General features: G+C 30.1%; 1 protein-coding gene across 5 annotated transcripts in view; it reads left to right on the top strand.

The window, feature by feature from the left end:
• The window catches only part of LOC143233882 (uncharacterized), an 89,748-nt gene extending 76,505 nt beyond the window's left edge, over window positions 1-13,243 (top strand). For 4 of the 5 annotated variants that reach the window (XM_076470734.1, XM_076470737.1, XM_076470736.1 and 1 more), the window contains 7 exons: window positions 1,491-1,584; window positions 2,709-2,790; window positions 3,235-3,305; window positions 7,267-7,424; window positions 7,983-8,127; window positions 8,831-8,989; window positions 10,855-13,243. In XM_076470734.1, coding sequence (XP_076326849.1) covers window positions 1,491-1,584; window positions 2,709-2,790; window positions 3,235-3,305; window positions 7,267-7,424; window positions 7,983-8,127; window positions 8,831-8,989; window positions 10,855-11,100 — 955 coding nt within the window. In that variant the 3' untranslated portion in view covers window positions 11,101-13,243. The remainder of the gene's footprint in view (window positions 1-1,490; window positions 1,585-2,708; window positions 2,791-3,234; window positions 3,306-7,266; window positions 7,425-7,982; window positions 8,128-8,830; window positions 8,990-10,854) is intronic. The other variant, XM_076470735.1, reaches the window with a different exon arrangement.
• Window positions 13,244-13,926: the final 683 nt, after the last annotated feature.

Here is a 13,926-nt window from a genome sequence, read left to right as displayed (position 1 = left end):
CTTTAAATGTGAAGAGTAGAATTTGTTTATTAAATTTAAGAGTTAACAAACTGACAAAACATACATCAAACAATAAATATGTTATTTACTGTGTTTAAATACATTACTGTTTAACAATAGGTTTATTGGTTTGCCTGAGCATGGTTTATTACAGTGATGAGTGTGAAAAATGTGGTTCCACTTGGCTTGGTGATAAGCTTGAGGGATTACAATGCTAAAGTTTGAAGTTCAATCCTTGTGGTGGGTGCAGCATAGTTAGACTTTTGTGAAGCTTTATATTTAACAATATTTAACAAAAAACTAAAATTCAGTTGGAGAGTAATACAGGAGAGGTAATAAATCAGTTTATCAACTGTATTTACACTCAACTCACGTGTGTATATTTTTAATACTACTCATACATAAATGTATATATAAAAGATTAACAGTTGATTCCTGTTCATTTAAATCTTGTTTCATTTTAGAAACATGTATCATTTCCTAAAAAAAAACAAAAAAACTTATAAAAGCTAGATACAATAGTAGTGTATCTCAACATATGTTAGCTCTGTGGCATTAATAAACCTTCAAATATTTATGATTCAAGTTTCAAATAAACAAGAATCATGATATTATAATAGATAATTAACTGAAAATTTTCTGTAGGTAACTTAAAAAGACTGCAGTTAAACACGTTAGACATAAGATGTCATTGCCTGTAAAATTGTAGATTTCAAAGGAATAAGACTGTTTATCGTATTCAGGTGCATGTAATCTGTACAAAAACTGTATATTACAGTGCAATATATTTTTATACACCATATACTGGTATGCACATATAGTTACATTCAATGAAGTTATAGCATTTGTACTATTTATGTATTGTGTAAGATTACATTTTTCCAACACTTTATAAGCAATGACTAAAGAAGAAAGGTTTGTTTTTTGAAAGCACTCATTTTATAAGGTTTTTTTTATTTCATTTCTGTCAAGATTTCTTGAAGCTATGTGTTTTTCTACGATCATGAATGTTTTACATGTGTGTCATAATTTACAATCAGTGTTCTTCTGACTAATGGTAAACTGGAAAAACTTTAATACTTATGTTTTTTTACATGCACATATTAGCATAATTGTTACAGGAGATAGCAGTTAGTAATACCTACAAAACTTACTACACAGTTTTATTTTAATAATTCACCAGCATTTCATGATGGCATGGACTGAACACTGTTATGTCCTGTGAGTGTTATGCAGCTTTCCTGAAAATGTCATGCAGGTCACACACAGTAGTTTCAGAAGTATGGTAGTGTTTAACTCAAAACTCTATGACTGTTATAGTTGTATTTTAACTTAAATTGTGCTTTTAATTTTCAAAAGACTGAAATATTAATGTTTGCTTTTTTTATCTTATTTAATTGCTTATCCTGTTGTCTCTCTCAGGGATTGTATACATATCATCCTTACAATCAGTAGAACTTATAATTAGTTAATTTTTTTCTATTGAAAAGGGATGAGGAAGAGGAGGAAGAAGGAGAATTGGGAACGTATCGACCTGGTCAAGATGTACGACAGGGATTCATTGGACAGAATCCATTCTTAGAGGTAGCTCTTGTTTGGTATCACATTTCTATTTTTTTTTGTAGTATAGTTTTGTTTTACAGACATCTTTATGTAATTAACATTGTAAAAGAGATTTTGACAGATAGAGCTGTAAACTCTCATAATGTATGGTAAAAAATTTGTTTAAATTGTTGCTGTTTACAATTTATTTTATACAGTATTTGCAATATATTATACAGACACCTGAAATACCCAAGAATGAAAAATGTGTAATTTTTCTGAATAAGTACTAGTTTTGTATACAGATTACTAGTGACTTGTAGATGTTTATATCACTTGCTTTCATGCAGTTGTTTCAACAGTGTTTGGTTGGATGACATACAAACATACCTTATACCAGAATGTATATATATATATATATATATCTGGTATAGCTGCTGTTTGTTTATAAACTTCTTTACTGGAAAGTCAGATGAGCTTATACAACACATGTGGTAACTTATAATGAAAACCCTAGATACACTTTAGAGTATAAGAGGCTTTCTCTTTGGTTTTATTTTATTTTTTTCTATCACAGGATTTTCTTCTCAACTCAGAAAGTATTGTAAAAAGTAGCCTGTAAAATTCCCCTCAAACCAACTCATGTTGAACCAATTAATTTTGTGCATTATCTATCATGGTTATACTTGGAATCTTGTTGATTCTCATCAAAACTAATTGCTACTCAATTTTTGAATAATATTTGTGTATACCAATTGAAAATCCTTTTGCTTTCTACTTTTTCAGTAAATCAAAAATATTGATTCACTGATGAAGAAACTTTATGCATAACACCAATTTAAATTTTAGTCCTACAATAATATTATAATAATATAATAATAATATTATTATAATAGCTTCAGCTTTATTTTATTCTTGAATTTTAACTTGTTTATGAGAAAGATGGGGAAATTATTTTGATATCCTCTAAAGCAGGCTTGATAACATGGTCGAGTGTGTCTGTGTGTGTTTATACACTAAATTACATATTTAGGAAATAAAATCTGTTAGTTATTTATTGTAATTCTTGTATATTGAGCAAATTATTTGAGAAATTAGTATCATGAATGTAAACAATTTACATGCATTCATTTAGCATTTGATTTTATGTTAAACATATTTTTTAGGTCCCCAATCCAAGTTGTGCCACTGAGTACAAAAAAGGCTATGTCATGAGAAAGTGTTGTGTGGATCCTGGTGGAAAGAGAAGTAAATGATTTATTTAATTTTAATATTCTTTTGGAAGGTTTACATTTTGCTGTATGTATGCAGTTATGAAACTGAAAAGTGTATCATGCTAATAAAGATACATTTCTTTTAAGCTATAACATTTTCCTATTTTACCTAACTCTTCTATTGATAAATATAGTGCAGTGTTTTACTGGCAAAACTAATAATACTTAGAGACTTGTGTGGACTGTACCAGTCTTATAAATTTTTGGGTGATGTTTCAAGCTGCTTCCACAACCTTTATTAGCTAAAAATGTCACCTAATAACTTCTAAGACAGTTGAATTCCACAAGTAAGTATTGTCTTCTGTGCCTAAACTTTCTCTTAAACAGAAAATCAATAACAGTAAGCAAGTGATTTAATTTAGCATTTTAATAAAGATAATACATTCTAAATCAAATTGTTTGTATTCCCTACTGAAAGCTCCACTTGGGAAGAGAGGCTGGAAAATGTTTTATGTTACTCTAAGAGACATGGTCCTTTATTTACATAAGGTAAGACTGTATCACATGTATTAATAAATTATTAAATATTGTTTTTTGTTTTTTTTGCATTATGCATGCTTGTGTTCAGTAGTAAAAGTTGGTTGAACTCTTTTTCCTTTTTTGTACTTTGCACAAGGCTGTGTAACTATTTGCAGATTTGCAATACTTCCTGTATCCCATTCCCAGTTCAGGTAGCTTTCCTTCTAAGATTAAAAACCTATAACTATGAAGAAAAAATTAAGATTGTTGAATCTTCTGATGTACTAGTTAAAGTAATTTTTCATATTTCTGAAACTTATGACTAATTAAGAAATGTGTTGGATTTATTAGTTTCTCTTTCATTTTAAAATAAAACAATGTAAAGACACTGAAACTAAAACATTTTTAAAACTATAAATTGGTAGTTGGAACTTCTACTCAATAGATTAACTATTTTAATATTGGTATGAATTAAATATATTACAAAGAAACTATTTATGAAGCTGCACTTAACTCTTGTTGGTATTTAAGATGTTTTGTGAATGTTTTATGTTTTCTTTGATTACACCATGTAACACAAATTTTGTTCCTGGATAGTATGTGTTATGCTAATTGCTTATGTTGTAAACGTACAGAAAATGGCCATTATTCCCTTCAAACTTTGCTTTTGTGACCTGGATAATGAAATTTAGAAATTAACCTATTTTCTATGTAAAAAACGGGCAAACTTGCACATTTTCATTTACATAAGGTCTGAATAGAACAACATATTAATCAAGATTTACATTTATTTATACTAAAGTTATACAAAAATGAACATAAATGTGTAGAAGTGAATAGTTTTTTGAGATTTGTGACTGTAATGTAAATCACTTTCATGTATCAGCTCCCAAATATAGTCTCCCATCATGTTTTCATTATATGCTCCTTGTGGTAGCGACATTCAAAGTCCAGTATATCTTGGTGGAAGTGCTCACCTTGCTCCTCTGAGTATGCTCCCATGTTTTCCTTGAATTTATCAAGTTGAGCATTGTGGATATGGACTTTCAGGGACATCCTGCAGCCCATTTTGCTGTAGTTTTTTCACCAGAGCCTCAATCAGTTCCACATAATTTTAGTCTTGTGATTGCCCAAGAATCCCTGAACCACCTTGACAAAGCTGCCCCAAGTTTTTTTTTTCTTCCTACTGAGCTTCTTGGGGATTTCTGTGCATTCCAGGATCTTCTTTATTTGTGGTCCAACAAAGACACCAGCTCTGACCTTTGCCTCAGACAGCTCAGGGAAGAAGTCTAGAAGGTAATTGAAGGCTGCAGACTCCTTATCAAGAGCTATGACAAATTGTTTCCTGAGACCCAATTTTATGTGCAATGATGGGAACAACACCTTCTGGAGGTCTACTAGTTGCTCACACTTGACATTGTGCCTCCCCACAGAGAGCTCAGTCTGTTGTGGCCAGTACTTCCTATTGCAATGTGCTGTGGTGTCCCTGCTGTCCCAAAGGCAAAGATAACAGGGAAACTTGGTAATGCCTCCTTGGAGACCCATCGGGAATGTCACCATTTTGAAGTCTCTGATAACCTTCCAGCCATACTCATCATACTTCAAGGCTTCTAATAAGGTTTTGATGTTGTTGTATTCTTCTTTGAGGTGTACTGAATGAGCCGCAGTACACAGCGAAACTACAGCCATGAATGGATTAACGAGATACCCACTGTCCCTATCTACTATCTAGTGAAATCACAGCTAAGGGAATGGGCTTGGAGAAATCAGCCCTTTGGAGAAATAAAGGTTTCCAAATTGTGGGTCACAACCTTGCACCATGAGGGTGCAATAGGTACTGAGATGGGTCATGGTCAAGACACAACAAGACATAAAAATATTTTGACTTTAAAATTACTTAAAAAAGAATAATCTTACATTGTTTTTGAATAAGCAAAGCAAAAAGAAAATATAATAGCACTACTATACTGAAATGAATTAGAACAATAATTCTCTCTTTCCCCAGTTGAGAATCTCAAAAAATATCCTGGCTACTTCAGTAAACTATGAGTTTAGAAACTTTGGAAAAACCCTACAGCAATCCTTGTAGTCGAAACTGAGCTAATTAACTATGTAGGAAAGATATGGACATCATAAAGTGACTTTTCTTAGCCATGCATCAGTTAAATTGGCAAACTCCAAATAATTTGTTCTGTTTTGTGTGAACTTTTACAAAGTTTACCTTTTAGTACCAAATTATGTTTCCATTTGTGAATTTAACCTGTTTACACATCTGAAAAAAAAATCTTAACTAATTAATCTAGAGAAATATTCATAACAATTGTGTTGCTATTGTCATATTATCATGGAACTAGAATACATTAATGGTAGTGGTACATTTCTGACCTCACATGAAATTTTAATGTTTTTTTGGTTTTTTTCAGAAGCTTAAAAGTATTTTTATGCTCTTTTTTTAATGCTGAAATATTTCTTTATAATGTATTTTTTATGTGACTTACAGATTGAAAGGGTGATAATATACCTAACTGCTAAATAAATACCTAATTCACTTACAGCTGTGTTCATTTTGAAGATATTTTTATGTTGTCCATGTTTATAAGCACAGTTCATTAAGGTTAAGCTTTATGTGCTTGGTGTGATGAAAGTAATATTTACAAGTTTTTTTTTATATTGTGTACATTTCAAAGTGCTTCAAAGCTGCTATTGTATGTGATTTGTAGTTCGTTTTCCAAGTAACTTATTAAACTTTTGAATTCTGTTGAGTAAATTCCTTATGTATTAACCCTGGAATTGGGCTCCATAATCTGTTTTTTTAGACTATGTATTAAATTGTTTGCGAGTTCATGACTATTGGTTACATGGGTACTTAATAATGTTATTGAGTACACAAAACATTTAGACAAAATACTATCGATAATGCATTTAACCAGTACTTGCTTGGATCTTTTGTGTATTTAGAAAATGAATAATTTTACCCAGTTGTTTGGTCATTTCCTTACACTAAGTTCTGTAATAGTGGAAAAAGCATAAGAATTATCAATGTAATACAATATTAGGATTCCCACTAGTAGTGAATGGTACAAAAAAAGTCAATAATTTAGTGGTTAAACAGGTAAGGTTAAAATACATTAAACAACAGCTCATAGCAAGGAATGTTTATTGTAACCTGAAAAACTCAACTGTTATGTGTATTGACTTTGATTGTAAATAAATGTACTGTTGTAAATGGTTAACCCTTTTTTAAGTGAGGAGAGTGATAATGTTACCCCAACATTGTTCCTGGCATATACTTTTGTGATATTTTATTTTGTCAATGACTTTTCATTAGAACTTCAAAGATGCATTCAGAATTGTTGATGTACACCAGTACTACCATCACTTAGGTAGTAATATCATCAAAAACAAAAAAGGCTTAACAAAATGATGAATAAAATGGTTGTAATGTAGCAACTCATTTTGATTATTTTTTTTTTAATTAAAGAAAGGCACAGAACATTTACAAAGATCCTCTGAATCAATAATGTTCTTAATGAAATAAAGCAAACTCAATGATACACATTTTACATTGTTTTTAACACTGTTGAATAAAGAAACAAAATCCTAGCATTTGCAAAGATGTTAGAGTTATTTAGGATAAACATGTAGTCTTTTATTAATGTCCTTAATTGAATGAAAAAAGTGATACTGAGAAATTTACAAAAAAATTTTCAGCAAAAGCTTAAATTATCATTGTTTTGATGATTGATTTATAATGAAAGTAGACTATTTGTGGAAGGTTTGTGAAACAGTTTGGTATAAACATATGTGCTGCAATAATTTTTATACAAAATGAGCAACAAAATATTAGGATGATTCACAGTATTTTACTGCAAAAGTAGTTTTTGTATCCAAAGTTGTCGAAAGGCTATGGTCACATGTATTTATAGAGTAATAACCCTCCAAAACAGTACTTTCCAAGTTTTAAATTGAAAAGTATCGTTTAATACTTTAGGATGAGCATGGTTTTAAGAGGAACCAAATGTACGACAGCCTTCATAATGCTGTACGGATACACCACTGCTTGGCAACGAAGGCCACAGATTATTCCAAGAAACAGCATGTCTTCCGACTTCAGACAGCTGACCAAGCTGAATACCTTTTCCAAACAAGGTATGGTTATAAAACAGATTTTAAATATACAGAAATTATTATTACATTAAATCTTTTTTTGTTGTTGGTGGCATGTAATATTTATGAAAATTTGTACATGTTCAATTTTTTTTTTTTTTAAAATATGTTTGTTGAGTGTTTTAGAGAGTATAATTTAATCAGAATTGTTTTAGTATCCTTACTGCTAGTGCTCACTCTGTGTATTCATAATAACTGTTCTCTAAGTTATAATATGAAACATATTATTTGATTTTGGAAACCAAAGCAATGATGCATGGTCATCAGAGAACTGGAATTTTTGGAATTTTAGCTTGTAACAGTTCTTTAAGGCTGATGAGAAAAAAAATGTTGTTTACATAAAGCTTTGGATGAATTACACAAAAGATACTTCATACGTTTTTCTTAGCCTAAGTACAAAATGAGTTTCATATGTTGACATACTTTAAATTAACAACATTATATGGATTTATTATCTAAAGAGAGTTAATATTTTCCATGTTAAGATGTATTTCAAATTGTTTAGATTCCATTACTATAAGACCCTTTAAAAATGTCTAGTGATTCAAAAGAACTTCAAAGTTGGATTGATACGATCAACTTGGTGGCTGCCAGCCTTTCAGCAGCCCCTCTTCCGACTCCAGTAGGCTCTCAAAACAAATTCCAACGTCCCTTAATGCCAGTCAGCCATACAAAATCAAATCTTGTAAGTCTTAAATTTGAGCATAATTATTTTAGTTTGTTACAGCAAGTAAAGTAGTACATTTTACGTTTTTTGATAATTTCCCTCATCCAGTCAGTGAGTATATATTCTATAAACTAACATGAAATTTATTTTGATTCACCTAGAGAGACAGAGTAGAAGATATATGGTAAAATGTTACATAGAAAAACAATTTTATTTTTTTTAAAGACAGATTGTATCTTAAGACCCACTTTCAAGGATGGCCTTAACATAAGATTTTATATCCTAATTTATTTTCTATATGAAACAGCTGGTAATATGTTTTAGCAATGTTGCTGTATTGAGTGCATTATAAGTAGCATTTAATAAGTTACTTAAAAAATAAGGGCAAATATTCTTAGTTAAATTATCCTTCCACAAGTGAACAACAGAGCTAGGATTACTTCATATCTTAGCAATTACTAAAGTAGCTCTAAATCCGAAACTAGTTGATATTATTCAAAGTCAGTTGCTTTGAAAGTATTGTATTAAAATAAGTAAATTATTCTAGTCTATTTATTTCAGTATTTTGTCTAAAATACTATGAAAGCTAAAAACTAGTAGTACCTGTTTAAGCAAGAATCTGTATGTGAAACATTTCTATGGATGATACAAATCTTACTTATGAATGTAGAAGTCCAGCTTGTATATGTACTAATTCAGAGAATGCCTAGTATAGTAGTAGTGTTTTATCTTACAGAGAGAACAGCTTCAGGACCAAGAAAATCGTATTGTATGGTTGGAGAGAGAACTTGAAGAGCATTTAGCTCACATTCCAGAAAAAGGAGCCAAATCCCGCATTATTCATGATTTTGTTGAGAAAGAAGCATACTTACAGTTTGAGGTAAAAGCTGTAGTTGCACAGTATGCTTATTTTTGTTTAGATACCTTTTTTCATTACCATTGAACCCCATTTTGAATTTATGCAATCTGCAGATCATAGGATCAAACCCATTGCAAAGCACACTCACTGTTTCATATTAAGGATGTGAAAATGACTGTTCTCATTATTTCTTGATAAAGAATAACTCAATAATTTGCAGTAGGTGGCTTTGATTAGCTGTGTATTATCTTTAACATATCACTTCAAAACTGGGAAAAACCAGAGCAGACAGCTTCAACAAACAGACCTTCATGTAGCTAAAGGAACAAACTGAGTATGCATTTTACCTTTTTTTCTTCCTGTTAGGCCTTCAAATAACTACTCTTATTAAGTACAGTTTCTTTAATTTAATTAATTTGAACCTTTTACAGAAAACGTATACTACATGCAAGTGTAACAGTTATTGTATACTCTAACTCAGTGGATCTCCAAAGTCTTTCTGTCTAATTCACTTCATCTTGATTAAAAATAAAAGTTTAAGAAGAACAAATAAATATCCATACAGCTTCATTCTGAAAAGTAAATCTCTTATGGGGAAGGGAAGTAGTTTATGAAATTCAGGCACAAACGTTTTCTTATTTGGTGGGAAACTTTTGTCTTCATTAAAATTATCAAAGTTAATATTTGTGTATATCTAGTGAGAAGATGAATTGATCAATATGTTCCCCTGTTTGATAGATGTGGATTGACAGTGTTGACATAGTAATGGATGATATTACAGGCTAATACATTGGTAAACATTCCAAGCCTAGAATACTTGACTCATCATGTGAAATTGACCGTTAAATATGGTTATGGGTATTCCTACAGTTAATGGTTTAATGGGTCATTATAGTTACTCAAGCAAGTAATGTTATCTACAGAGTGTACCCAAGCTTACATATTTTTAAAGGATTTACGTAACTACATATTTCTCCCTATGAAACAATGATTTTTACACATGAGAAGTGGAAAACAGCAAACATTTTCTTACATTAATCACTTGGTTAATGGAAACTTCAGGAGACACTTCTAGCCTGATAATAAGTCATCTGCAACTCAAAATGATTTCATGTACCATTATTTGCTAGATATGACAGTTTTATTGGCAAAATATTATGGGTGGTAATGTTATTCCATGCCATAGTTTCATAGGTATATGCTGAAGCTATACTTTAATAATATTGTATCATCAGTCTTGTAAAATGTGTTATTCACTGCATTCACCAAGATCTCTCATGAATTATAGTGAGATTTCTTTGTTATTTTCCAAAATAATCTACTTTCATACTTCTACATCCTTAATATTGTTATTATGATAAACATAAATTTCTAAGGTCATTAATTCTTTGACATTTATTTTCTTATTTTAATTATTGTATGTACATATGAAACAAAGAATATGGTTTTGTTAAGAAGAACAAAGTGAGAGTTCTGTATATTAATTTTCCTTTTGAAATTGTGTGTTATATATTTTAAATTGTAATTTATATACAAATGATTTCAAAATTAGGACAATTTATACATGGAAGACTGATTTGTATGATTGGTGATTTTATTCACTTTTTAAAAATACATTTTTGTTTCCTGATTTATTTTTTTAATAGTCTTAACCTACTGCTTTTATTATTTCTGTTTTGAGTTTATTAGTATCCATTTTGTAATGTTCATGGTTTGAAATGTTGTTTTATAATTAGAATTTTCGGAATTATGACTGTCTTTTTGAAAGGTATTGATTTTGAAAAAAATATTACATTGTAGATGTTAGTGTAATCCTGATCCAAAGACTGCTTAAAATCACCTTTATTATTACTTATTCTGTAAATAAATACTGTTCTTTTTTGCAGCTTAAAAGATACAGGACGTATGCCTTTTTGTTACGATCAAAGATGGCTCAATTTCCAGAACTTGAACCATCTCTTGTAGAGACATCTATTGGTGAAGTAGAAGAGCCCCATGAGAGGGGAGATTATGCTCAATCTGTACCCTCTACTCCTTCTGGGGCAAAATCTTCAGGAAAACATCCTTTGCCTGATAGATACAGTTATCGTGCTGCCATCTATAAAAACAACATGAAAAATGACTGTGGATAATTGAGAGATAACGAGAGTGAAATAGTGTACTTAGACCACAAACGACATTATTATTAACTTTTATATAAAAGACAGTGTAACATATATATATATCTTTTGCTTTGAGAACCAGCCTTGATTAATTAGTACTTTAACCTTGGCAACATAAATGAAAGAAAGCCTGAAACCAATGGAAGCCCGATATTTTTGTCTAATCAGAATTTGAGAAAATACATGTTATTAGTAAATCATATACACTTTCTAACCTGTTTGCAGGAAAAGGTGTTAGCAACCTACTGTACAACTTTGCTCTCCGTGAGAAGCGTTCACGTTATGATGCATCACATTTAAATGTGTAAACTTTTATTAAAAGGAAAGTTTATCAAGGAAAAAATGTCGTGACTACTTATGAAAAAGACAGTGTTATCCTACTTCAGAAAACATTTTGATTCTGACAACTTTTCTGATCTTCTGTGCAGCCAAAACAAAAGTATGAAGTGATTCAAGCCTATATCTTTGTGTGATCGCAACAAAGTATAGGTAACCATTAAAGAAGATGAAATCTTTATAAATTTCTACAATATAGAAATGCAAATGTAAAGAATGAAAGTGGAGAAAGTCTTTACTATAAAAATTCTGGCAGAGGGTGAAATGTCACCTTTTTTTTTTTTTTTTTTTTTTTGAGTGGCAGCTAGGTTTGTGTCTGGCTACATCTCTGATTTTCTTCTCTTATAGTGGACTGATAGATCGAGACACTTGCCTTTAATGGTTAATGTATCAGAATTTTGTCTTTTGTTCCAAATAGTTTGAGAACCAAGTTTTCACTTTTTTTCAATTTTCTTACTATACTGTCACAGAAGAATTGTTTTTTAACTAAAGAATTGAAAATATTATATTTGTGTTTAAAATACTACAAGACACTAATACCTCATTACTACACCAGACAAGAAGCTGTATTTTCAACAAATTATAGTATATGAAAAGAGTAACATAAATTCTAACTGTTCTGTAAAAAGAACTATTTTTCTTTACTTGATATTTTTTACACAATTCACTTTTTATCCATATTCTATGACTTTTAACACCTGTCAACATTTGTTTCCAAATTATGCTAAATATACTGGCATAATTCTTGTAGTGTTTTTATATTGGTTGATTTTCAATTCACCAGTAACTTGTAACTAAATAGAATCTTTTTGGTTATTGTTGTTTATTATTATTGAAGATAAAACATAAACAGAATGTTTAAGTTGATGACCTGATATCCAGAAAATGAGATATTATAGGTATTGATCATGGATATATACAGAAATCAGGATATCAGACCTGTCCATAGATTAGTCTACATTAAGAGGAGCTTTATGATTGTCATTGTGAGTAATGAAGAGAAAAGTTAGTGTTCATTCTTTATGTTAAAACTCATTTAGTATTTGTTCCATACCTATGTGTATTGTACAGTATTTGTCATGTATTATTAGAACACTGGTAATCTCTTAGCTTTTGTTATGTGTTTGATTACATTTAACACAGTTTTTGTAGAATATACAAATTTTTAATGTTCTTTTTGAATACAGCTATCAACATGTCATTACTTGTAAAGATATTATGAAATTTATGTTTTGGTGCAGCATGATTAACAAGAAGTTTTTTTTTAATTTAGTATTTTCATTTTATTTGTAAAATTTGTATCAGAAAAAATGTTTGTTTCAACAGTTAGGTTTTGTACAGAGTTGCTAATCCTAGTCGGTTACTTAGTATATTTCTTTAATTTGTTTTTTGTATGCAGCTATGTTTGTTGTACTATGGCCTTTTACAGAACTGTTACTATTACACTTTCTTTAATTATTGTTCATTTGCTTTTAAATTCTGTTTACGTGATGAACAAATTTTTATTTTAATGTTACTAAAGAATAAATAGAAACATTGATAGGGCTTTCTTTTTGAAGAAGTATTTAGGTCCAGGCCTCATACTTGTAGCTTTATTTAAAGGAAAGTGTTTGATTTATTTTTAGATCTCTGTATATGCATGATGCAATTTTACCTTATTTGTTGTGAGTTGTTTTTTTTCCTAAATTTCACCTAAGATAATTTGTTTTATACTTATTTTAACAGTGGATCTTTATTTTCAAATAGAAAATAAAATTGTAGACCAATATATCATAAAGTTTTGTGTAGTGTACATAATGTTTGAAGCATATTATTTTGGTCATATGTCTCATTTCTTGTGTGGTATTAAAAATGATAAAGAAAAAGACATTCTGCTAGCTGCTGAAAATGCTATTTTAACATAAAACAGCTGGTTTTATGATATGTAATTGTATCTGCATGAAAAATAAATCAAAATAATTAGCTTGCCCATCTAAAGTAATGCTAATGTTGTTCAAACCTTATTAGGGTATGCCCAGATGCTACTATGAAAATGTTTTGTTGGATTGAAAATGTGTATGTATAAAGCTAAGAAATGCTCATGTTGTTGGAACCTGCATTATTATGGTACATCCAAATACTATTGTGAAAAGGTCTTGCTAGCATGTCGACATGCATCTGTAAAGCTGAGAAGCATTCTTGTTGAACAGATGAAAACAAGGGAAGATTTCTATTAGTCGCAGAGTTTTTATTGATTTTTTTCAATCCTTTGATTTGAAGTTTTGTTGCATACATAAAGATTTTTCTTTACATATTAAAAGAATTTTGCAAGAAAGAAATTTAACTAATTAGGCACTTGTCATCTTAATATTTGAAAAATTTTTCATTTCCTTTTGCAATTATTTATTGTAGCAAACAAAGTAAGATGGTTTTATGCAACCTGTGTAGCATAGTAGAATAATAGTAATCTGGTTCTACAAG

Source organism: Tachypleus tridentatus, chromosome 12 (genome assembly GCF_004210375.1).
Source record: "Tachypleus tridentatus isolate NWPU-2018 chromosome 12, ASM421037v1, whole genome shotgun sequence".
NCBI lineage: Eukaryota > Metazoa > Arthropoda > Merostomata > Xiphosura > Limulidae > Tachypleus > Tachypleus tridentatus.
Note: the sequence above shows the minus strand (reverse complement) of the source record. Positions and strands in the feature narration are given on the sequence as shown.